The following is a 23,945-nucleotide window of genomic DNA, read 5'->3' as shown; positions in this document are numbered from 1 at the left end:
TAGTAACTGGGCCAAGTCCAACAGTAACTGTATATTGTCCATTTGTGCAGAGTTGTAAATAAGCACCTTAGCAATAGGAACAGTGGTGTCTATTATTTGAGCTCAAAATGTACTGTACTAACATGTTTGAATTTTTTATCCCAACGAATGAGTCATTTTTGGACCTTGAATCACACACAGTACAAAATCCTTTAATCACCCAGCAATTTTGTTTCCGCACTATATCTTCTGTCTCTTTTTTCCCATTTTAACCACTGAAAGTTAACACTTGCCAACCGCCATTTGTCACCCTCATTGATATTGTCTGAAACATTGGTATGGTGGGCTGTTCGTTGCCCAGAAAACGTGTTGGGTGGAAAAGAGGGAAGCCTTCCAATCTGCCGGTGTTCTTTAACTAATTTTTTCATGACCTATTTTGAGAAGACACTGCACAAATGGTATTCACTATCGTCTTCATTGTTTTGTATTTTTAGGAAAAGTAGCCATTCAGAAGGAAGATTTACAGAAATACCATAATAGAGATACATGGTTCCAAGTACAGCATGTTGATGCGGATTCTGAAGTACAGGTAAGATAGTGTTAATAAGACTCTAAAGGTGCAGGATGGAGGTAGTTTTGCTACAATTGTTGTTATTGAATCTGTGTTGTAGAACAGGAGCATCATGTTGTATGTTCTCACCGACCCTAATTTCCATATGAATCTCAGGGAGATTGTATGTAAAAGTACATTATGTAATTTCAGATGTCATCTGAGATGTTATCAATGATGTCATAGAACATGGCATGAGTGATGTAATATGTGGAGTCATAAGCAGTGCATGGCGTGAGCATGAGTTATATTTACTAGGAACTGAGGTGCTAATCTCTTGAGCCTTTATTGAGGGCGTATTTGTCAAATATTTCAATTGTTATATATTTTTCATTATTATGTATCGGTACTGTTCTGTATGCATCTTAGAGGTCATTGGGCCATTTTAGGCATGCTGCTATTTGATAGCACAGTTTCACTGCTTTGCTAATTTTGCTGTCCTGTTCTAATAATTTTTCTTTCTGTTGTTGACTCACAATTAATCTTGTCAGTAATCAGGGTAAAGGGGATGACCATTTCTCTGCAAAAGGAGCATGACTTTTACAGGATTTTCTGCATGCTTCGCCTTGTCCCTTCAATGAGGAATCTGTAGTTGGAGCTGGATCAGTTTATCAGTTCACCCCCATGACACCATGGACATGCTTCTTTTATCGTGGGCCTTCATTGGACATCTAATACTCTGTTGGACCATGTTATGGGTTTGTTTATCTCAAGGCGGCCAACTGATCTTACATAGGAGTCTTCCCTGCTCGCCAACATGCTTTCATGAGGTGATCATCCTTCATGTTTGATTTTATGCTTGTGATGAGGCAATGCCCGGCGATTGATGTACACTGGGAAACAGTATTAAACATGCTGAAAAGGAGAGTGGATGTCTTGGGTGAAAATAGGGTGGATTTCGGTCTTAAGGGTCTGCTCAGAAGCCCCAGAAAGGCAGAATTAAATATAAATGTGAGGGTCTGTTCTTGTTGCTGGCCTGTCAGAGGATAGTCATGCGATAGCTGCAAGCTTTCATCCTAACCTTCACTCTTTATCGATAAATGGAGAGGAGGGATGTAGAGTAATTGTCAGTTGAGGAAAAACTAAATATGTTCTAGGTCAGAACTGATGAGAAAGTGGAATAGGATGTGGCTTGAGATAATTGGTACGAGCACTGTTGTATCGTCTGATGCCTGACCTCCAGAGCAGAGGCCTTTTAAGACATGGAGAAAGTGAACAATTGCCATTGGCCCCTTCCTTCCAAGGGTCCCCCAATGAAACTGAACTTTCTCTTTATTTGATCTTGGTCTATTGTATTTCTAATTCTAAACTGCTATCCTTTATCACCCTTTTCGCGTCCCGGGCAAAACCTAGTTCAGCTGTTATTGTGTGACCCTCTTAAGGTTTAACATATAATTTAGTGTTGTTTGGCATCACATAGTTTTGAATCAGCAGGAACTGGGTAACGAAATTCAAATGGGTTCTGGTCTGGAGCCTCCAAAATATGCCTTGCCTGGGCCCCCAAAATACTTAAGATTACATTGCCCCCGAGTTGTGTTTTTAATATAAACCCCTTTCCATTGCCTCACCCAACATATCAAATTTATAAAACATTATTTTATCTTGATTTACAATCGTGCAATCTGACTATTATGGTGCAATATATATATATCATACAGTGGCTTTAAGTGCTGTTCCTTTTTAGGTCTCGCCTGAGCCAGTGCATGCGTTTCTCTGGCGAGACATTTAGTGGGCTTTAAAAAGCTGACCACAGCTTTTTGGGTGGCATAGAGATTGCGGTTACGCACACAATGACGAGCAGAGGTGCCATCTGGCTATCCTCTCTCGTCATGGTGCGCGCACATCTCACGCCAACAGACGTGCCTCCTTTTTTTTTTACTTGCAGCGCGAGGCGCGCGCGCTTGTCTCTCATGTCACTCTCTTTAACGCTCGGACTACTTGTTTTGCACGGCTCCTGTTCCCCTGTTCTTGTTCCTTGTTTGTTCCATTTACTCTTTTAGTCTCCCTTTTTTTCGTCCTTCTTTACTTCATCATTGCCTTATTTTATGTCCCTTATTGCTTAAACAATCCGTATTTTCTCGCCCCTTCATCCTCCAGTCCTTTCATTCATCCTCTCCGTTTCATGTCACTTTAATTCTCTAATCTCGTGCCCCTCATGTTCCCCAGCACTTTGGCAGACTGTCACTTGGCATGCATCTTTCCTCTCCTGTGCATTGGCTCTCGGGACATGACACAATGTGTATACATTCCAGAGGCACACACGAGCCTTCGAGTCCGCTCGGCTGTGCGGCTTATTTTGAGAAGGAGAGTACCTGCACTTCTCAAGGGAAACATGGCACTTTTAATTTAATTGGAACACCGGCACATCTCAGGAACAAGCAGGTACACAAGCAACTGCTCTGATACAGCCTGCACCTCTAATCTTCCATTTCAGGCACTGTGCCAGACAGCACTTAGTGTGACCTATTCACTCTAGAACTTTTCACCCACAAATCATTAATTGCAGGAGCGCTAGCCTCAATATCTCGACCGGAGTAAAATAAGACTACAACACCCAGAATGCACTGTCCAGGGCTAAACACAGTGTACTTAATGAGCTATAAAGGTGCTATGGCCATAGCAGTGCATGATCTGATCTTGTGTAATAACTGTACATAGTTTTTTTATCTAGCAGCAAAAGTATTCAGAACCATGTTTAGCGCCTCTCGCTTCCTTTTATACTAACTACCCTGGTACATTCGGCGTTAGTTTTGCCTCTGCCTGAATCCAGGGCGTTGTGTTTGTCGGGTGTCTGCTCGGTGCACAGTGTATTTATCAGAGGAAAGGGCTGGGAGCCGGACAGATCCCACGGCCAAGTCACAAAAGCCATTTATGAATGTGTATCCCGGCAAACGTGTGCTTGTCGCCAGCGCTGAGACAGAAAGAGGCCACATGTGACAGGGAATAATAAACAGAAGTGAGTTTTCAGATTTGATAGAGACCGTCACTGTTACCGGTTTGAAATAAACCTTTGGTTGGCAGAGGTAATAGCAGCTTATAACCCCACCTGCTATGGCTTCCCCAGTAAAAGACTTCCCTGTGGACGGCTCCCTAGAGCCCCCTCTTACAGTCCACATCGGATGCAGTTCAGTGTTAGTTTCTGCGAACGATCCCAGCACGTATCAGGGTGGACAGATAAGTAAACACTTTTGTAAGGTCTAACAAAATAAAATCACATTTTTGGTCATTAATAACGCAAAGGCCAAGTTCTGAATTGTAGTGAATCACTTGTTTGTGACTCCTGGTTTGCAGAAGGGGTACAATTAGAAACAGCATGTCGGTGCACCAATCTTGGCATTATATTTGATGAAACGTTAACCTGCAAAGCTCACTCACTGATTAGAAGGGTTGCACTAAGAGGATTTGTAATGAGCCTCTCATGCAAACACTCAATATGGTAGGACCTCTGTGTTTACTATGCCGAAGGTCTACGAAGCTGGGGTTAACCCCTTCAGTGCCACGCCCTTTCCCCCTCCTGTGCCGGGCGTTGCACTAGTGGGTGGGGTTCATGACGAGATAGTCTCGTCATGGGCACAGCGCAACCATGCTCCATGACGAGACTATCTCGTCATGGGCACTGAAGAGGTTAAGCTTGTTTTACTGAATTGTGGCTTCACTTTTGCCAACACATCCTCAACAGCGCTGAATGAAATAGAGTGCATTCATTTGTGCAGGTTCGTCTGCATTAGACCCACCACCCCTCAGTGGATGACGAGGCTTCCATTGGGCATTGCGGTGATACCGAAAAGAGCTGTTAAAGCTTTAATAATGGATGCCAGCACATTAAGAATGAGCCCACCTAACACCCTCACCATTTTATTTTGAAAAGTACTTTGTAATATTAAGGTTCCTCTAAAACAGGCATTTGACAACTCCTTTGAGTGCTATAGACGGCAATACCTATGGCTACTGATGCCAGTGATCATTTCAAGCTCAAGTGGGTGTGGGGGTACTTCATGAAGTGTGTCTTCAGAGGTATAGAAAAGATCTAAAGACATTAGTATGGAGCTGTTTTAAGAATCTTTTGGCAAGTCAACTCCTAAGCCATATTTGCTGAACAGTTTAAATCCTTTGAGACACAGTGCCCTTATGAAGGTAGGATTTGAGAAAATTAACCTAGTAAGTTGTGTAGGCCTAAGGGATAGTCGGACTATTAACATTAAATGCAGGCTTTGCACAACTGGATAGAGAATTTTATTCAAATCATTACAATGTGTCCAAACCTCTGGCTTTTGAGAAAGTGTTCTTGAAAGGATACAACATTTGTGTCTGAACTGATGCTCTGGAATTAGGTTTGGAAGGTTCCTTGGTTAGAGTTTTAACATTTATCTCGAAAGCAGTTAAATGCTTGACAATTATAAACAAGCATTGAAAATGCAATAGGCCTCGCCTTTTATTAAGTTGAATCCATTTGCTTTGCTATATAATACCATTAGCAAAGCAAATGTCTTTAACTTAATCAAAGGTGAGACCTATTGCCTTTTCAATGCTTGTTTTCTCCTTCTGTCCCCTTTGCTGCCCCCGTGATTCTGTGCTTTTTTTTTCTCCTGTCCCCTTTGTTGCCCCCGTGATTCTGTGCCTTTTTCTCCTCCTGTCCCCTTCGCTGCCAGACAACTGTAGAGAGAGACATCGACTCATGTTACAAAGTCCAATATTGTACCAAAATGGAGATTTTACATTTCAATGTAAATGTCTGTGACAAAAAGTCGAAATCATTGTACGATACTCCTAAACAGCAACCCACATCACTGCAGGGCCGGGAGCTTTCAATAGTCAATCAGTCGTGAAAGGGAGAAGAACCCCGCGGGGGCAAGACGGGGTCCCATTTGAAGAAAATATCAGTAGAAAGGGGCGATTTAGGAAGATTTCCTAAGAAAATGAACCCTGAAAAGGAGTCTTCCTACATTGCGCCCCGATGAGTGTCCAGGGGCAGGGGCCCATCGGAATGATTTTCTTTAGGAAGTCCCCACTGTCGCCCCCTGGGGCCAAGGTCGGCCCCTGTATGGGCACCGTCTGGCTGTAAGATTCCAGACAGGGCTGGGCTGGCCCCGGTTCCCTCTGCTGGGCTCTGGGCTTAGAGGAAAAAAGAGCCGAGACTGCCCGCTGAGATGGGCTCTATAAAGAAGGGCGGCCTCAGAGTGTCCGTGAGGAGCCGAGAGGAGCCCTGCAAGCCGCGGAGGAGGCGCAGCCTGTGCGCAACGCAGAGCCCTGGAGAAGGGTCAAGCTGCGCCAAGCTGTGTGCAGTTCTGTCCAGCGCAAGGCCCAGGGAGGTGAGTCTGGCCGTGCCAGCGTGTGCATAAACTGTTAGCTGCAGAAGGCGAGAGCAGTGCACACCTGTCTGCAGCTGTGTCAACCTGTGCGCAACCTGTGGTTTTGCGCAAGACCCAAGCAAGAGGAGTGTGCACCCTGTCTTCAATTTGTGCTAACTTGTTCCCAAACTATGGCCTGTGGAAGGCCCCCAAATGAGATGAGTTTTTTTTGTTTTTTTTGTTTTGCATCTTTTATATAGCGCAAACTCGACCTGAAGGTATTGGAGCGCTGTACATGAGCACCGTATTTACATTACATATTCAGGCACTGTGTGCAGCCTGTGCCAGCTTGTGCGCAAAATATGGCCTGTGCAGGGCCCGAGCGAGATTAGTGTGCACCCTGTCTGAAGTCTGTGCCAGCTTGTGCGCAAACTATGATCTGTGCAGGGCCCGAGCGAGATGAGTGTGCAACCTGTCTGCAGTCTGTGCCAGCTTGTGCGCAAACTATGATCTGTGCAGGGCCCAAGCGAGATGAGTATGAAACCTGTCCGCAGTATGCCGGCTTGTGCGGAAAGTGTGGTCTGTGCAACACCCGAGCGAGTCTTTGGTAAATTGTGCGCAAAATGTACTCGCTGCAAGGTCCAACTAGGTGACTGTACAGCACGTCTGCAGCTGGTGCCAACCTGTGCGCATGGGGGATGGGGGGGTCAGTCCGCGCAACCTAACTAAGCCGACCTGTTTAATGCGGGAAAGAAGTCCCTAGGAGTGCTGCGAGGCCAGTGCGTGCCCTGTGCCCAACCAAACTAAGCCGACCTGTTTAATGCGGGAAAGAAGTCCCTAGGAGTGCTGCGAGGCCAGTGCGCGGCCTTTTGACACAAGCTGCGGTGCTCAGGGAAGCTTGTGAATGAGCCGTCAGGGGTGTGACACTCGAAGGGGTGTCCCCTCTGGACAGGGGGTGTGGACCATGGGCGCTTGAAGCCCTTGAGTGTATCTGCGGACCACGTGACCCCGGTACAAGCTGCGGCGCTCAGGGAAGCTTGCGAATGAGCCTTCAGGGGTGTGACATCTCATAGGGGTGCCCCCTCTGGACAGGGGGTGTGGACAATGGGCGCTTGGGGCCCTTGAGTGTATCTGCGGACCACGTGATCCCAGCACAAGCTGCAGCGCTCAGGGAAGCTTGCGAATGAGTCGTAACGGCTGTGACATCTCGAAGGGGTGCCCCCTATGGACAGGGGGTGTGGGGCATGGGTGCTTGGGGCCCTTGAGTGTATCTGCGGACCACGTGACCCCGGCACAAGCTGCGGTGCTCAGGGAAGCTTGCGAATGAGTCGTAACGGCTGTGACATCTCGAAGGGGTGCCCCCTCTGTACAGGGGGTGTGGACCATGGGCGCTTGGGGTCCCTAGGTGTGTCTGCAGACCGAGTGACCCCGCATGACCCCCGCTGGAACCTGCATCCAGGGCACTTTAATTAAATGCTCTTTATCACACTTCCGCCTGTGACCCGAGCCTGCTCTGTCAGCATCTGATAGCAACGGGGAGTGTATCCGGTGACTCTCTCCAGCCCTGGGGGGGGGGAGGGCACCCCTGGGGAACTTTCCGACAGAGCTGATACCAAATGGTAATTCCAGGCCGGGTTCATGTACTTGTATATGTGACGCAGCCGGCATATAATGTACAATCACAGGGTTAATGTAATTCTATGGGTGACGAGGCCGGCACCCTATATAAACCAACAGGGTTAATGTACATCTGTAGGTGACGCTGCCGGTAAGCTCTGTACACACACAGGGTTAATATAGTTTTATAAACTGGCGGCATACTTCGCACCACCAGGTGAATATATAATTTTTTAGGAGGCACTGGAGGCATTGTTCTAGATTCATACGGTTAATACAGTTACTAATACAGGTGTCACTGACAGCAGCTGTGAGAGATGTGTTACTATTCCTAATTACAACTCGGACCCGTCTTGCCGGCATTTCTTTTTTTTTTTTTTATGAAAACATTTATTGACAGTTCAATAGAGAACAAGTATGGGCCTACAACCCCCCGGGGCCGGCCGCTAAGCAATCAGAGCAAAAACAGGCAAGTATAAACACAGGCAGCACATCGGGGAGCAGAATCGTGGTGCTAATACTGTGAACAGCGTAGGTAGGGCACCAGGAGAAAAAGGTTTTCGTTTTATAATGAAACAAGGCAGAAGGATCAGGTGCCAGACAATTTTCAAACAGCAATTACAGGTACGCATAGTAATAGAAGTAAACGATTTACAGCAATCTATTAGGTCAATGGCGCAAACACAAGAACATCAGGATGAGGAAGAGTATCATAAGCAGTTGCGCCTGCAGTCCCCCGCCAGAACTCCCGGAGAGCACCCCGGAAATTGTGGTACACATGGAGCGGCAACGAGTCATCGCAAAGGAGGTGTATCACACTGATCCCAGAAAAAGAAAAAACAAAAAGAATCAGAGAAGAAAAAGGAGGCCATGGAAAAAGAGATAAAAGACGAAAGAATCCCCTCCCCCAACACCCCACCCTGCACCTCTGCAGATGAGTACGGCCCCCCCCCAGCAGTGTGCCTGTCGCCCTGGAACCAGACCCGAAATATAGGAGAAGAGGGAAAAAGAAGTAGGAAAAGAACCCCACCAGACGGGGGGGTGGAGAAAGTATTAATAAACTGGAGGAGGGCCTTCAAAACATACCCCCGGCTTCTCCCTCCCGCACGGTAAGTTTCCCCCAAAATGGACAATAAACAGCACAAAAGCGATCTTCTCAAAGCAAGATGGAGAGCACTATGCACCTATTATGCTGTTAGCTATGCCAGGAGAGCACGCAACCCCTGAGCCCGCCCGTCCACTAGATGACCACCCCTGAAGGATCAGCCTTATCCCTGACCACTCTTTGGAATTCTGCCCATGCCTACCCCTCGACTCAGCACCATATCCAACGTTCCAAGGTAGAGAATAGTCCAAAAACGTCCGAGAAGCGACGCACACAGGTGGGGTGGAAGTCTCTGAGCATCAACACAGTCCGCAGCGTGGAGAAACAGGCTTCCCAGTACTGCCCCAGGATATGCACTGCACTCAAGGTCCAGGAAGGCAGAAGCAGCCAAAGCAGACAATAGTTGCTGGAGTTGTCCCTGGGTCGCAGGAGGGCACGTACGGGACGAGGCTACCACACCCCACTCAGGTCCGACGCCTCCGGGACAGATCAAGCCCTCAGCTGGACGAACACACTGTAGCATACTGGCCTGAGTGTCCAGCCGTGCACTAACCTCAGGGGTGGCCGCCAAAGTGTCCCCCTGTGCGCAGTGTGGGTAGGCCCTATGTACGTGCGGACAGGCGGGCCGCCTTTGCCCCAACGCCGACGCCACACCGTCGAGCTTACTCCCCAAGACCCCGACACCATGAATCAAGGAGGAGTGAAGAGCACCAAGGGCCTCGAGGAGGTCGCCGTACCCCAGCACAGCTCTCTGCGATCGCGCCGCCACACTCCCAAAAGTCGCACTCTCACAATCCCGCTGCGACCCAGCGGACAGGATGGTAGGCTTCATCGCAACAAGATGGCCGCCAAGTACGCCCGACCCCCACCGGGGCCGGGACCCTGGGACAAGCGTCCCGATGGCCACGTCGCTGGTGACCGGGTTCCGGGGGCAGGCGAAAAGTTATCCGTTGCGTGGTCACGGGCAACAGTCGTCCCCACTACGGACCCGCTCCCGTAAAAAGCCGGGGGCGGCCCGCAAGGATCAGGGCAGGATACGGGCGGCAGCCGGGCAGCTCACCATCAAAGGCAGGGGCAGCCACCGGAGGATCTGAGAATTGCACCCACGGGCATGCACCCGGACCGCTACACTTGACAGTAGAAACGACCACGACGAAATGTAGGCCGAGTTTGGCACCGCTCCGGTGGACCGCCTCCGCCCAGTCACAACAGGCCGCTGTTGTTGAACTGCCACCCGGCCACGGCGTCCACTTGAGGTCCCGGCTCCAGGGCCGCACAGGCCGCAAAGTTCAAATGCTCGTTTCTCCGGCGATACCGCAGCCAGAAACCTCGGAGTCACACAGTCGGGTGCCACTCTCCTTCAGAAACACAACCGCGTAGCACAGGTTGAGGATCTCGTGCAGGATATCCGTGCGGGATGCGGAGGTTCACGGAGCCGGGAGTCTACGCTGCCGTCCCGGTAGCCATCTTGGCTCCTCCTCCTTGCCGGCATTTCTTGAAGCCAAAATTCACCGCCATCGCTGGCCCAGGCCCCGAGATCGCCGCACCTAAGCTCACCGCCGCAGGCCGGAGTCCCCTTGACATCATCTCTCTGCCGCGCTGGGATTGGCCCAGCGGGAGAGAGTGTTTCCCTGAGCTTGGACGCTCCACGCGAGAGCCACGCTGGGATTGGTCCCAACCCTCCAGGATTCCTGCCGCGTCATCCCAGTGCCACGCTGGGATTGGTCCCCAGCCCAGAGGGCTCTCCCACGCTCGAAGAGAGAAGTGAGGCTCGGCCTGGGACCGGGGAGCGTCTCGGAGAGGAGAATTGCCCGGCTTGCTGGATTCACCCCGCATCTGAAGGCAAGGTAAGGCTCGCATCCGCGCTTGTGAGCCCGCGAGCTGAAGAAAATCTTCACTCCATTCAGCAACAAACAGAGGAGCAAACACTGCTTCACTCTTTTAGAGCCGTCCCAGTTGGACTGGCTCGCGAGCCGTCCCAGTTGGACTGACTCGCATGACTGGTTTCTTATCTTTATGGGGCCATGTGTTTGGCCCCAGAAAGATAAGAAAACCTTTTACGCCAGCAGTAAGTCGGGGCAGCCAGTCCAACTGAGACGGCTCTAAAAGAGAAAAGTGTATGTCACTAGACGCTCTTTTCCAATGGCTGGCCACCGTTTAGCATAAACGGTGACGCCAGCCAATGGAAACGAGGGGCGGGGCTTAAAGTCCACTAGACAAATCTACCCTAAAACATGTCTGCGCAGTCTTACACCAGGCGAGACCTAAAAACTAGCAAGATGGCACCTAGTAACTCGGGCGATTAACTTTTATTTTAGGTTGTGTATGTATAGTCCAGCATTCTTAGATTATGATGTAGTAAGTTTGTGTATGGTGTATTTACATAATGCATTAAACACTTTTATATTAATTTAATGATTTCTTTTTTACTTGATATATGTTTGGGTTTTATCTACATGCACGTATGCTCATTTATTATGATTTATACCTCCACTTGGGTATTTTGTATTGCATTAATCCTGTATGCTAATAGCTACACAAACTTGAAACTTCAACTCGATATGGATACTGTAATGAACTGTAAGTAGATTGGCTCTATTAACTTCGAAGATACACTCTTTTTCTTTGAAACATACAAGGTCTGATTCACAAAACATAATTGCTTAATAAGTCAAGTTATGAGCCTAACGATTGTTTGTTATTTTATTTAGCACTCACAAAAATTCCAAAGTATGTGTACAACAACAACTAGGAACGTTTTACATTTCTTTACAAATCCCTAACTGTAAACTGAATTATTTTCACCTGGCAGTGAATATTCTAGTTTATGGTTCAGATGCAAATCTTGTTTTCTGTTTTTCCTCCATTTGGAAAAATGGTTCCAGGTGGAATTTCCCTTCCACCCTGATTTGACATGTATTGATGTGCTTAAGGAACAATTCACGAGGACAGTGATTTTATAATTGCCTGCATTTGTGTGAGTCTATCCGTGTGATCCTGGAATGTAAAATAGACACTGCAATAAAATAATATTGCCTTAGGTGATACAATGCGGCAGCATCATTATGAAACTGTAGGTAGTTGAATTGGTCTTTGCTAATTGTTTGCTTATATTCAAAACAGATGGAATTATGCGGCAGTGGAGTACCAAATTATGCAGAGATGTGGACAAAATACTCTAGCAAGAAAAGGAAAATTATGTAGCTTGATGCAGCACATTCTTTGACAGAATAATTTCTTTCTTTTTTCATTTAGATATACATTAAATTCTGTCTGGGGAATACCTTCAACTCATTAGTACCAGTTTGATCCCTGAGCAGATCAACTATAAGCTGACCAGTTAAACTTAGCAAAGGTTCCACCACTGTGTAGCACCAGTCGTAGTTCCTTTTTTGTAACTTTTTTACATTTTGATCTGTGTGAACTGGAAACACAATTTTATTATGAACTAAAAATGATGCCGAGATGGTGGATTTTGTGACAACTGTTGGGAATCCATAATTATGGGAAAATTGCCCCAGACGGAGCATCACGCAATTCCAGTCACCCTACTTGTAATTCACACAAAGAAATAAAGAAATTAAAAAACTATCAGCCAATGCTGATGAGTTAACCTACTTTGTAAACTTACTCCATTCTTCATTGTCACTAAGGGGTATATTCACAAGAACGTGTGACAGACTAACGCAAGAGTAGCGTTACGCAACTTTCAATATCGCAGCCTATCGCGGGAAATTAACCCCGTGACAACGTGGAATTCACAACAAGGCAGTAGCATGCGATAGTCTGCCGAACCCGCGGACAATGTCCTCTACACAACCACCTCGATGGAGATAAAAACACAAACCACAACACAAAAAAACACGCGATGGGCCAAAGCACGATGAGGAAATCAGCGATAAGCAGCGCAAAGCCTGCAACACACACCTGGCAGGCGTAAAAAAATCACCATAAAAGTAGAACAAGCATTGGCATAGCCAATAAGTCTCACTTTTGGGACCTGCTGCATAACTAAATACTTATAAGGTCCCAAAGGTGAGACCTATTGGCTATGCCAATGCTTGTTTCTTTTGAAAACAATAAAAATATGTAAAAAAAGAAAAGTATCAGATTTGAGTAGTGTGTAAAAGTAAATGCTGAGATTGGAGCATTTTAGGTTAGTTGACATGGAGCATCTGATCCCCTAAAGGGTTCAGTTCGTCAGAGAAACAATCCTGAGCCCTTGATTGAAATTTTGTTTAATATCATTCATACATACAAAGACAATATTATTGTTCAGCCTTTTATCAAGAATATTGTTTCTTCTCTTTTTACCGTTCAGGAAATATGAGGCTGTGTCGAAACACTCCCTTGCAGTTGAACAGATTTGTTTTCCTGTTTGCCAGTAGTTGTTTTTAGTAGACTGAAACTACTGGCAAGCTGTGGTTTTGAGGTGAGAGGTGGAAGTTGGACCACAGGCTGATTCTGAGCTCTCACCAGGGAAGTGGTAGTTCACGTGAGGCTCATGAAATGTAACTGTTAAATAGACCCTCCCAGCAGTGCTCCTTGGTCTGCCTCTGATATTCACCTGCATGAAGACACACAGTGAAATGCTGGTTTGGATGCAAAAGCTTTGTATTTAACTACATTATCATGATCATGGAAAAAACATGTTATAGAAACTGCAACCTTTAGCCTAAGAGTTTGTATGTTAGACCTGGCTTTTTCAGCAAGTTTATCCCCAGACTTTTTGTTTTTTGGCCTCCAGTTTGTGACCCTGTTTTTGTTGGTTTTAGGACTCTGGGCACTTTATCACTGCTATTCTGTGCTAAAGTGCATATGCTCTCTATGTAAATTGTGTTTATGAATTGCTATTTCCATGATTGGCTTATTTGATTTACTACTAAGTCCCTAATACAGTGCACTGTGTGTGACCAGGGCCTGTAAATCAAATGCTGCTTGTGGGCCTGCAGCACTGATTGTGCCACCCACACAAGCATCCTTTCAAAGGGTTCTCAGACCTGCTGCTGCAGTGTCTGCACACAGTTTTTACTGCCATGTCAACCTGGCAAGTGCTCCCACTTGCCAGGGCCTAACTTTCCCTTTTATTACATGTGAGTCTTCCCTAAGGTAGGCCCAAGGTACCCCTATGGGCAGGGTGCAGTGTATATGAAAGTTAGGACATGTACTGGTGCGCATGACATGTCCTGATAGTGAAATACAGTGTATATCGATTTTTCACGATTGAAAGGCTATCTTTACCATAGGATAGAATGGTGGCTACTGAGTAACATCTTACAAGTATAACTTCATATTTGGACAAGATAAGGAAGTGGCGTTTAGTATGCCTGAACTCAGGGTTTAAAAAATGCATGTTTTAGCAATGAGGATTTTTATATTGTGTGTTTGAAAATGCCACTTTTAGAAAGTGGGTATTTTCTTGCTTAACCATCATATGTGCCTCTGCTGGTTTGTCTATTGATTGTCTGGTTTTGGAGTGGTAGGTGCTGGGGGTGTGCATTCACTGCAGACAGCCCCTGGGGGGGGAGTGTTGAGATGTGTCCTTTCTTTCCTGGGTGACTCAGAGCTAGGCTGAATAGCCCTGGGCTGCATTTAGAGTGGTTGGAGGAGATTTCCCTTGCACCTGAATAGGCCCTGCCTCCCTTGCACAATGTTATCTCCACCTACTGCCAGGAAGTTGGGCCAGAGAGGACAGAACTGGTTTGAACTGAGCTGAGAGACTTTTTCCACAAGAGAATAAAGGAAAATGTGGTATAAATATTGGAGCCCAGGCCCCCGAACCTTAGATTACGGCTTGACTAAGGAACCTCCCAGAAAGAAGAGCTGAAAGAGCTGCCAGGAGGAGTACTGTCCCTTTGCTGTGTGCTTTGCTGGGTTGGTCTGCAGTTGCTGCTTCTGTCTTGGGCAGGGAAAGGACTGGACTGTTCTCTCTGCATTCAAAGTATCTCCAAGGGCTTGATGTAAAGCTTGCATCCTGTTGGAAGTCTCAAGGAAATCAAAGACTTTGACATCTTCTGGGTACCGGCTTCTGAAACTGGATGTTTCAGCTGCCGCAGAGGGAAAAGGTAACCCGACTACATCAACGACACCGCTGCCAGCTCCATGAACTGAAGGCACCTCAGAGGGCACGTGGCACTATGCACCAAAACCCTGGTCTCACCTACGACGATGTCCGACACCGCCATGAGCCGCTGCTTGCGCTTTGACTTCTGGGCACCGCACTTCCACACTGCCTCGCTTCACACCACCGCCTTGGTATCCCCGATGACACCTCGATGACCTGCGAACACTGCTTGTGGAGAACACAGAGCACTGTCCCACTTTGCACCGGAGCCCTGATCTCACCAACTACGCCTCTCTAAGCTGACATCGGTGCCGCTGCTTGTACCGTGGTTTGAGGGCACCGCACGTAGGTTACTCGACTCACCGCCCCTTCCCACACTGCAGCTTTAGCCTACCAATGCCAGTGCCATCGACTCCAGATCGTCAACCAATGCACTCGCCTGCACCGCAACCTGTTGGCCCTACATGACACATTGTCCCATCTTGCAGCGCAGTCTTGGGTCTACCGACAAAAGAGCTTCAGCAACAGCAACTCCGCTGCTTGCACTGTGACCTGCCAACACCATGACAAGCACCGCATTACTTCGCACTGCAGCCCTGGTTTCACTCAAACCGCTGGACGACCGTCACCGAGCCGTTGCTTGCACTGTGCCCTGAGGGCACCCCACGCTGCCTCACTTCACACTACAGCCCTGACGTCTGCTGGCGCTCCTGATGTCAAACTCTTGGAATTAGACCTGCAACGCGTGCGACTTCAAGGGCCGAAAAACTCCTGCACCAACCTCTGGAACCAACGCTGGCTCTTCGGAGCTCAAAGAAAAGCCACCGACGCCCTGCATTTCTAAAGGCAATGTTTTGCGGGTCTCTCCGACACCGTAGCTGGCTTGCGATGCCTCAATCAGCCAGAACTGTTTGGATTTGTTTGCTGATGGCGCCGTGATAGTCCCGGACAGAGCTATCGACTTCAAGGAACTGTAGATAAAGTCTATTTTTGCTTTATTGGTATTGTGTATTACTGTATGTTGGATTTTGTTTTATCATTTTAGTCTTGTTTTACACAGTTAAATATTGGATATTTTTCTGAAACTGGTGTGGTGTCCTTTTGTATTGTTTTCACTTTATTACTGTGTGTTATGTGCAAATGCTTTACACATTGCCTCTGAGGTAAGCCTGACTGCTCGTGTCAAGCTACCAAGGGGGTGAGCAGGGGATATTTCAGACGTGTAATTCCCTTATCCTGACTAGAGTAGTGGATTCTGCCTGGTTTAGGTGCAAACCCTAGCCAACCAGAAAACCCATTTCTAACATTGATCTTGTGATTTATGTTTTGTCTTTGAAAGCTGCTTCTGGAAAGGCCATATTGACCAGGAACCACCCTAGATGCACAGGCATCACTTATATACCTCACCAGTCTGAGTATAACCACAGTCTTATGAAATTGTTTGTTTTGCCAGTGGAGTGGGCTTCATGGGGGTCAGGAGGGTTTGGGTTGTGCAGCTTTTCATCAGTCCAGCTTTATCACGTCCAGTGGATCCTGTATTTGAGTTATTGTGAGCCCTCGGTTGACCCTGTGCCAGTTAGTTTCTTGCACCATCCACAAAATCTGTTGAGCATGATCAGTAGGCTTTGTGTTTGCATTAAGGCGCCCATGTCATAGTCACCTTCCCATATCCTTACTTGCATTTGTTACTAGTCTTTATTTGTCTCCGCACAGTGTTACCAGTCATAGTGTCAGAATGTCCCATGTCTCAGTGCAGTGTCTATTAATGATGTCTCTGCAAGTGTGGTTGCGCATGCAGCTGGTGCTATGGTTTTCCATTGACTCTAACCCTCTGAGCTATCTGCATGCAGAGTAAGTCATCCAGGGATGGTTTATATTGTATCCTGGGATCATGGTGTAACTTCTGGTTAATAGAGCCTGTTTCCTGATTGTTACCACGTTTGCCTGATCCCTGCTGCCTACCTGTGTGGCCTTGTGATCCCTGGGGCTACCGGTTCTCTTGCTGGCTTCCGCGTCTCCCTCCCGCCGTCGCCCGACATCGCGACCGCTGTGTGGGGGGAGCGCTCGACGGGACCACAATACCCAGGATCCCCTGCGACACGGAAGCGGAACCAAAGCATATTGCGCGCCCAGAGGCGCTACTTAACTGATCCCGCCCCCGGCAGAGTGGGGGCTGTTTCCTGATTGTTACCACGTTTGCCTGATCCCTGCTGCCTACCTGTGTGGCCTTGTGATCCCTGGGGCTACCGGTTCTCTTGCTGGCTTCCGCGTCTCCCTCCCGCCGTCGCCCGACATCGTGACCGCTGTGTGGGGGGAGCGCTCGACGGGACCACAATACCCAGGATCCCCTGCGACACGGAAGCGGAACCACAGCATATTGCGCGCCCGGAGGCGCTACTTAACTGATCCCGCCCCCCGCGTCGCGGGACCTCGCGCGGGCTAAGCCTGGGCAAAGGGCGGGCCGTCTGTGGCCGTCAGGGGCCGGAGGAGGCCTGGCTGGGCCACAGCTCTTAGTTGATCGATACGGACATTGTGCACGTGAGACTTTGTCAGCCTGTGGCCCTTGCCTGAACTTGTGTTGGAGTAATTATAAATGATATTGTGTAGGTTCCTCTCAAAATCAGGACATCCTCATTAGCGCTGTTGCCCCCTTTTGGTTTATTACTGTTGTATTATTTGTAATACCCCACTACTGACCATGCCCATTGGCAAACATGTTAAATCTGCTGCTGGAACTGGTCTAATCGATAATTACCTAGTTAAAGTGGTTAACAAAATCAATAGTGACCGGAGAGCTTCTCTTGGCAAAGGGGGCCTTCCTGCTTCTCCTGACATTATCTTCAATTCTGCGGCTGGTAGCCCAAATGAGGATACAACTGGTATGAGCACCCAGCCTGTCATAACGGTCGAAGCTCAGGTTCACCCAGAGCCTTCGATGGATCTTCTGGATAAAACCACTATTGATCTAGAGGAAGCTCCCCCTAGTCCTAGACCTGTGAGAGCTTGTAGGAGACAACAGAGCAAAAGGGGGGGAAAGCATACTAAAAAAAGAGCGGAAGCTCTGCACCAAGCCCCAAATAGTATTGCCCATGGAACCGTATCGCAGGAAGGCAATAGCTCAGCCTGTATTAATTTATCACCAGACCAATTTGCATTACTAGTATGTACCTTAGAGGCTAAATTTGAAGCTAAGTTAGCCGAGCATACCCAATCCTTAATGCTTAAAATTAATACGGCTAACTTGGAAGTTAAGAGGCTTGGAGATCTCATAGAGAATCTTTTGTCTGGTAGCGAAAGATTTAAGGCACTAGCTACGGGTTCTGCTGCTGTCTCCGAGGGCATAATATGTGATTCTTCTCAGCGACCCACCCAGTGCCGCGTTATACCGGAAATCACCCCCTTTGACTCTATACTAGTTAACGGTTTAGGTAAGCAATCTTTTATGGGACAAGGAGGCACATCAACTCTTAGACAGAGAACAAATATTGGCTTTACTAATCTTCCTCCAGACTGCGCGCCATACGTGGTTGTCCTGACAAATGTGCCCGCCTTAGAAAATCAGCATGCTCAGCCCCGTGAGGAAACACATGAGTCTTTAAAAAACAAAACTGTGTCTTGGCTCAATAGAAGATGCGGTTTCCCGACATACCTCGCAGACCACATTTTATCTACTAGAAGGACGAAGAGGGTTGGCCCATCCCGTAAAAGCTGTAGTGGGGATTGTGTTATAGTTAACTTTAGATACCCCCAGCATGTTAATACAGTCTTGCTACGTGCAGCTTCTTTGGTGGGTGATGCTAACAGTGTTAGTGTGCGCCCGTTGGGCTATTTTTATACGCACCTAATTAGTTCCCCGAGTCGTGTGAGATTCAGACCATTTATTCCCAGGGAGCACCAGACGCCTGTAGCCCCTCAAGTGTCTAATGTTGATAATCATTGTGGGTATGGTCCTAACATCACCACCCATAATAGATTTGGGGCACTTTCGGGCCTGGAGGCCTGTGATTGACGAGAGGTCCCTGAGATTCAGGGAAGTGCCAGCCCGGCTGTTCTGGGTTATCAAGATACTGTAGAACCAATAATGAAACATGGAACCTCACAAATTAATTTTGATAGCATTGTAATTGACACAGGGGAAATGGTAAAATTGCTAGGTTGGAACATTGCGGGCTTACAGACTAAAAAGAATGATAGTGGTTGGCTAAATATTCTTAAACAATATGATATTATAGCCCTCCAAGAGACTTGGGATAAGGACTGTGATTTCTGGATTGATGGTTTTACTTCTTATTTTGTTCCGGCCCAGAAATCTATAGCAGGAAGAGATAGGGGTGGTCTCATGTTTTTGATCTCAGTAAATATTATAGGAAGACTTAAGAAGGTTGTATGCACTTCCTATAATTGCCTTATTCTGGAAGTAAGTCTGGCAAATAACACCAAGCTTATATTAATTAACTGTTATAATTCACAGCAAGAAGAGTCCCCTAATGAGCACATTCACTGGCTGTCAACATTTTTAGAATTCTATAAGGACAATCAATCCACTTTTTGTTATTATATCTTGATGGGTGATTTTAATGTGCATTTATGTAATCTAAATTGCCATTATAGAGATAAGGATGGCCCACAATTCACAACCCCTCAACATTTTGAACATAGTTCAAAAGGGGAAGCCTTGGAGTCCCTTTTGAGTAATAATGAACTGTATGAAGTAGGGTTCTCAGACAAGAATATCCGTGTCCCCACGTATGATGCTAGGGACTGTGAATCTATTATAGATTACATATTTTTATCTGCAGGGCTTTTAAGGTACGTGATTTTTTATAATGCTCTACGTTCCTGTTTTAGCGATCATAACCCGGTGGTAATGATATTAGCTAATGTTTCCCCCCCCCCCCCTTAAGGATAAATCAGCTCTGAGACCTGCCTTAGTTACCGTGAAAGCTAAAGATCAGGGGAGGAGATTAAAATGGAGTAAGGTAATCCCTGATGATTTTTTTAAGTCAATTACCTTAAAGGTTGGCCCACATTTAAACATATGTGCTGATCCGCCATCTTATGGCAGGGATGTAATAACTGCTTTCGAAGCTATTTGCTCACAAGTGGCCAATGAACTCACTACGAAAGGCAGTGTTAATAAAAGTAAACCTGCCTGTGGTTGGTTTAATTATAATTGCTCCGCAGCTCATAATCGACTTAAAAAAGCCCTTAATGACAAACCTAGAAATAAAGGGCTAGTTATCCTCTTAAGGAAAGAGTATTCGCAAGCAATTCAGGCACGTAAAAGGGAAATTAAACAAGATGCATGGGCAGCCCTAATGGATAAAGCAATTCTGAAAGATAGCTCTAAATTTTGGGAAATTATTAATTCCCCTTTGCTATCTGGCTCCCAGAATTCTGTGCTAGAATTGAATATCTCAGAGGAGGATTGGTTAGGTCACTTTGAAAAAATCTATGGGAGTAACCTTGAGCTGGAATCCTTTGTGGTACCAATTTCTAGTCCTCCCCTACCTCTTATTAGTTTTACTATTGAAGAGGTGGAGAAAGCTATCGAGGGTACGGCCGGGCGCAAGGCGCCAGGCCCAGACGGGGTGCCTTCTGATATGTATAAGGCTGACCCTAAGTACTGGGCTAAAATATTGCTAAATGTTTTTAACTCTGCGGCCGTAACAGCTCTCCCGAAGTCGTGGTCCCAATCGATTATGATCCCTGTGTTTAAAAATGGCCAAAGGGGAGACCCTAGATGCTACAGGCCCATATCCCTGTTGGACTCTTCGTTTAAAATCCTAGGAAAGGTCATTTTGGCTAGGATATCAAACTGGGCTACAGAGAAAGGAGTAATCTCCAACGCCCAGTATGGTTTTAGATCAGGGAGGGGAACAGAGGATCAATGTCTTAATTTACATCTAATCGTTGCAAAGTACACAAAAGCTTCAGGGGGCTCGATTTTTCTAGGATTTATGGACCTGTCCACGGCTTTTGACCTGGTTAACAGGTCTAAGCTTTGGTCTATGCTCTTGGAATTGGGTCTGGATAGGCCCCTTGTGTACTTTCTGGCAGAACTACATAAAGATTTGAAAGCCTCAATAAGGATGACTCAGGAGGGGAAATGTACTGCTAGTTTTAAATCTGGTAGAGGGGTACGCCAGGGTTGTATTCTTGCCCCTATGTTATTCACATTGTACATAAATTCCCTTGAAGATAATTTGTTATCTGCATCTCTTGACATTCCACGGGTAGAAGGAATTCCTATACCCGTACTTCTTTATGCGGATGACACAGTTTTATTGGCCCGGACTCCGCTCGGGCTACAAAGATTATTGAATTCTTTTGGGGATTTTATGAAATCTTTGGACCTTGTGGTTAACAATGGTAAATCCCATATTATGGCTCTGGGTAAGGGAAAGAACCTCCCCAAAACTTTTTATTGCAATGGAGAAGTTATCACTAGAGTGAAAGTGTTCACCTACCTAGGAGTCGTCTTTGACGATAAAGGTACCTGGGCACCTCAATTATCTATCAAGGTGAATGCGGTGCGTAGCTCCTCGGCTGCAATATTGGGTTTCGCGAAAAGGTTGGGAGGGAAACCCTGTGAGGCTATTCTAAATATATACCAAGCTAAAACGGTTTCAATAGCTAGGTATGGGGCCGCCATTTGGGGGTACATTAAACCTGATCTCATACAAACAGAAGAGAATAAATTCTTACGTGCTCTTCTTGGTCTCCCCCAATCCACTGCGACACATTCGGTCCATCTTGAATTGGGGACAGGATATATTTCTGACATTATAAAAATTGCTCCAATTCTGTTATGGATCAGAACCTGGTTGAATTCGGATCTCACGTTGAATCATAGTATCCTGAAAGATTGTATTAAATTAGATAATATGAAGGAAATTCAGTGGCTGTCCTATATTAAACTGATATCTAAGAAAATTGGACGCCCGGAGCTTTTTACCAATCCCGAAGGTCTATGTAAAGCGGATTTAATGTGGGTTAAAACTTATTATATTAAGGACTGCGAGGTTGAGCGAGAATCCCAGGAGTTATGTAAACCTACAGTAAGGGCTCACCTCTTGCTTATTTTATCTATAGCTATGCACCCATATTTGTCAACTGTTACGAACTTTTATCATAGATGGCTATTGACTAAATTCCGTTTCAATCAGATCCATTTAGTATTAAGTGTCCCCCAGGGTTGGTCTAGGCCGGAAGATATGGCCCCTTGTAAATGTGATGATTTTTCTCTCCAAGATACAATGCACTTTATGTTTTTTGTCCTTTGTACCTGGAAGCTAGATAAAGGTTTATTTTCCCTATTTTGAGGGGGAAAGCCTTTGTACAAGTTAAACCTGCATTGTTGTTTTTACAATTAATGGAATCCCCTGCAACTATGTTTGGTGTTGCCAGCTTCCTCGTTGCAGCCATTAGGTCAAGAAGGAATAGACAGGCAGCATTGGAGGAAATTAATTAGCTTTTATAAATCTGATCCACCGAGATAAATTATTTTTTTAACTATGAAACTGTTGGAATGTTTTTAAACTGTTTAATCATGTACTGTATACTTTTATGATTTTAAATAATCGAATAAAGTGGTTTTTTGATTGATTGATTGATAATAGAGCCTACTACTGCAGGTGTTCTCTCTGACGTGAAGAAATATTTGTTCAGACCCAATAGCAATCAAAGACTAACCCGAATAAATCCAACCTCAATTGCTTAGGTTATACCCAGATAGGACATAACCCTAGTTTGTATTGTATGCGCACTATATCTTCCTTTAATCTTACTTCTATTAAAAGGCGTACTATATTTGTCTTGATAAAAAAAGACCTCTCTCCTTCTTGGGTAAGATACACTTCTTCACAGAATGTCTTTTTTTGCACCAAATTCCACTGTCCTTTGCATTGTGGTTTACTTCATTCAGTCAAGGTTATTTGTCTAATGTGTTATGTGTGTGCTACAGATCTCCACAGGTGTGATAACGCTTGGCCCAAGGCACCCAGGCAGATGTACGACCGTTTTTAGGTCTCGGCTGCGAAAGGCTGCGCTTGCGCAGTCTCGCTCCGAGATTTAATGAGATGGAGTGACTTTGAGAAGAGGGGCTTGCACCCGCCCCTCTTCTCTCCTGTTCTCCATTGGCTGGCCTCTTAAATGCTGGCCAGCCACTGGAGAAGAGGTCCAGTCACTCCGTTGAAGCCCCGTCCTTTTCGGATCGGGGGGCGTGTTTTTTGCGAGAAGTCTCAGGGAGGAGACAACAGCAAAACACGCCCCCAAATCCGAAAAGGACGTGGCGTTTCTCCGAGGCATTTTCTGCTGTGCCTCGGAGAAAGGCGGTGGTGTCCCGGCGTTGCTCCCTCACCTGATCTCCTTCGTACTCCCACGCTGGCTCCTGCGTGGTGTCTCTGGTCTTGCTGTTTAGGCCCAGCTCGCCCGGCAGCCTATTGCCTTCCTCCGCCATCCTTACCGGAAGTAGATCTCGCCCGCCACCGGCTCCTAAGGCACCGGGAAACAGACAGCACAGACTGAGGAGAGTGCGCGAGTTCCCGCGAGAACTGGCTGCCTCGCGAGAACTCAACGGTCGTTTCCCAATCGAGCTTCAGCAACCGAAAGTACGAAGCGTCCGAAGTACCAGTGGAAAGAGCCGGAGATACCGAGCCAACTGACGACGGCTGCTAACAAGTGACCCACTCTGGTTTGGTAAGTTTTAGGATGTTTCCCTTAAGCACGTTATTTCAGCCCCCGCAGACATTCAGTGGAAGGCGGTAGCCTCCCCTGTCTTGGTCCAGCTTGTCATCACAGTGGTTGCCTGAGAGAAGCTGTGCATGGCCGCGGTGTGAGGTATCCACAAGGACACCAGCTTTGCTCTCCTTGGAATGGGATACAGCTAAGAGCATCCCATGTCTATTTCGCCTGGGAGGCTTCCTATAATCGTGCATGCGGTCCTTGCTATATACCCATTGTTTACGCTGAGGAGTGAGGACGAAGCGGGTAAACGCACAAAATAGATCACTCAAAATACCCACAGCACAAATGAGCTCAACTTCAAAGTAGCAAAAATGTGCCTATGTTATTCTGAAGTGGCGCCTTCTTTACGTACACCGCGCTTCCCCTACTCATTTTGTACATTAACGTGATGCAGTACGATTCGGTGTGAACCAAAGACTGTCTGTTGGTGGTGTAGACCAGCCATAAAGATCTTGATCATGTATACAGTATACACCCACAAGTGGATTGTCTAGGAATGCTTCATAATTCTCTCACCCCTGCTGGATGGTTTAC

At 46.7% G+C, this 23,945-nt stretch overlaps 1 protein-coding gene across 2 annotated transcripts in view; it reads left to right on the top strand.

Moving 5' to 3' along the window:
* The window catches only part of RASA3 (RAS p21 protein activator 3), an 886,845-nt gene that overhangs the window by 424,921 nt on the left and 437,979 nt on the right, over nt 1-23,945 (top strand). For both annotated transcript variants that reach the window (XM_085622738.1, XM_085622739.1), the window contains exon 4: nt 474-568. In XM_085622738.1, the coding sequence (XP_085478864.1) occupies nt 474-568 (95 nt within the window). The remainder of the gene's footprint in view (nt 1-473; nt 569-23,945) is intronic.

Source organism: Triturus cristatus, chromosome 8, assembly GCF_964204655.1.
Source record: "Triturus cristatus chromosome 8, aTriCri1.1, whole genome shotgun sequence".
NCBI classification, from domain to species: domain Eukaryota; kingdom Metazoa; phylum Chordata; class Amphibia; order Caudata; family Salamandridae; genus Triturus; species Triturus cristatus.
This window is presented reverse-complemented; position numbering and strand designations above follow the sequence as displayed.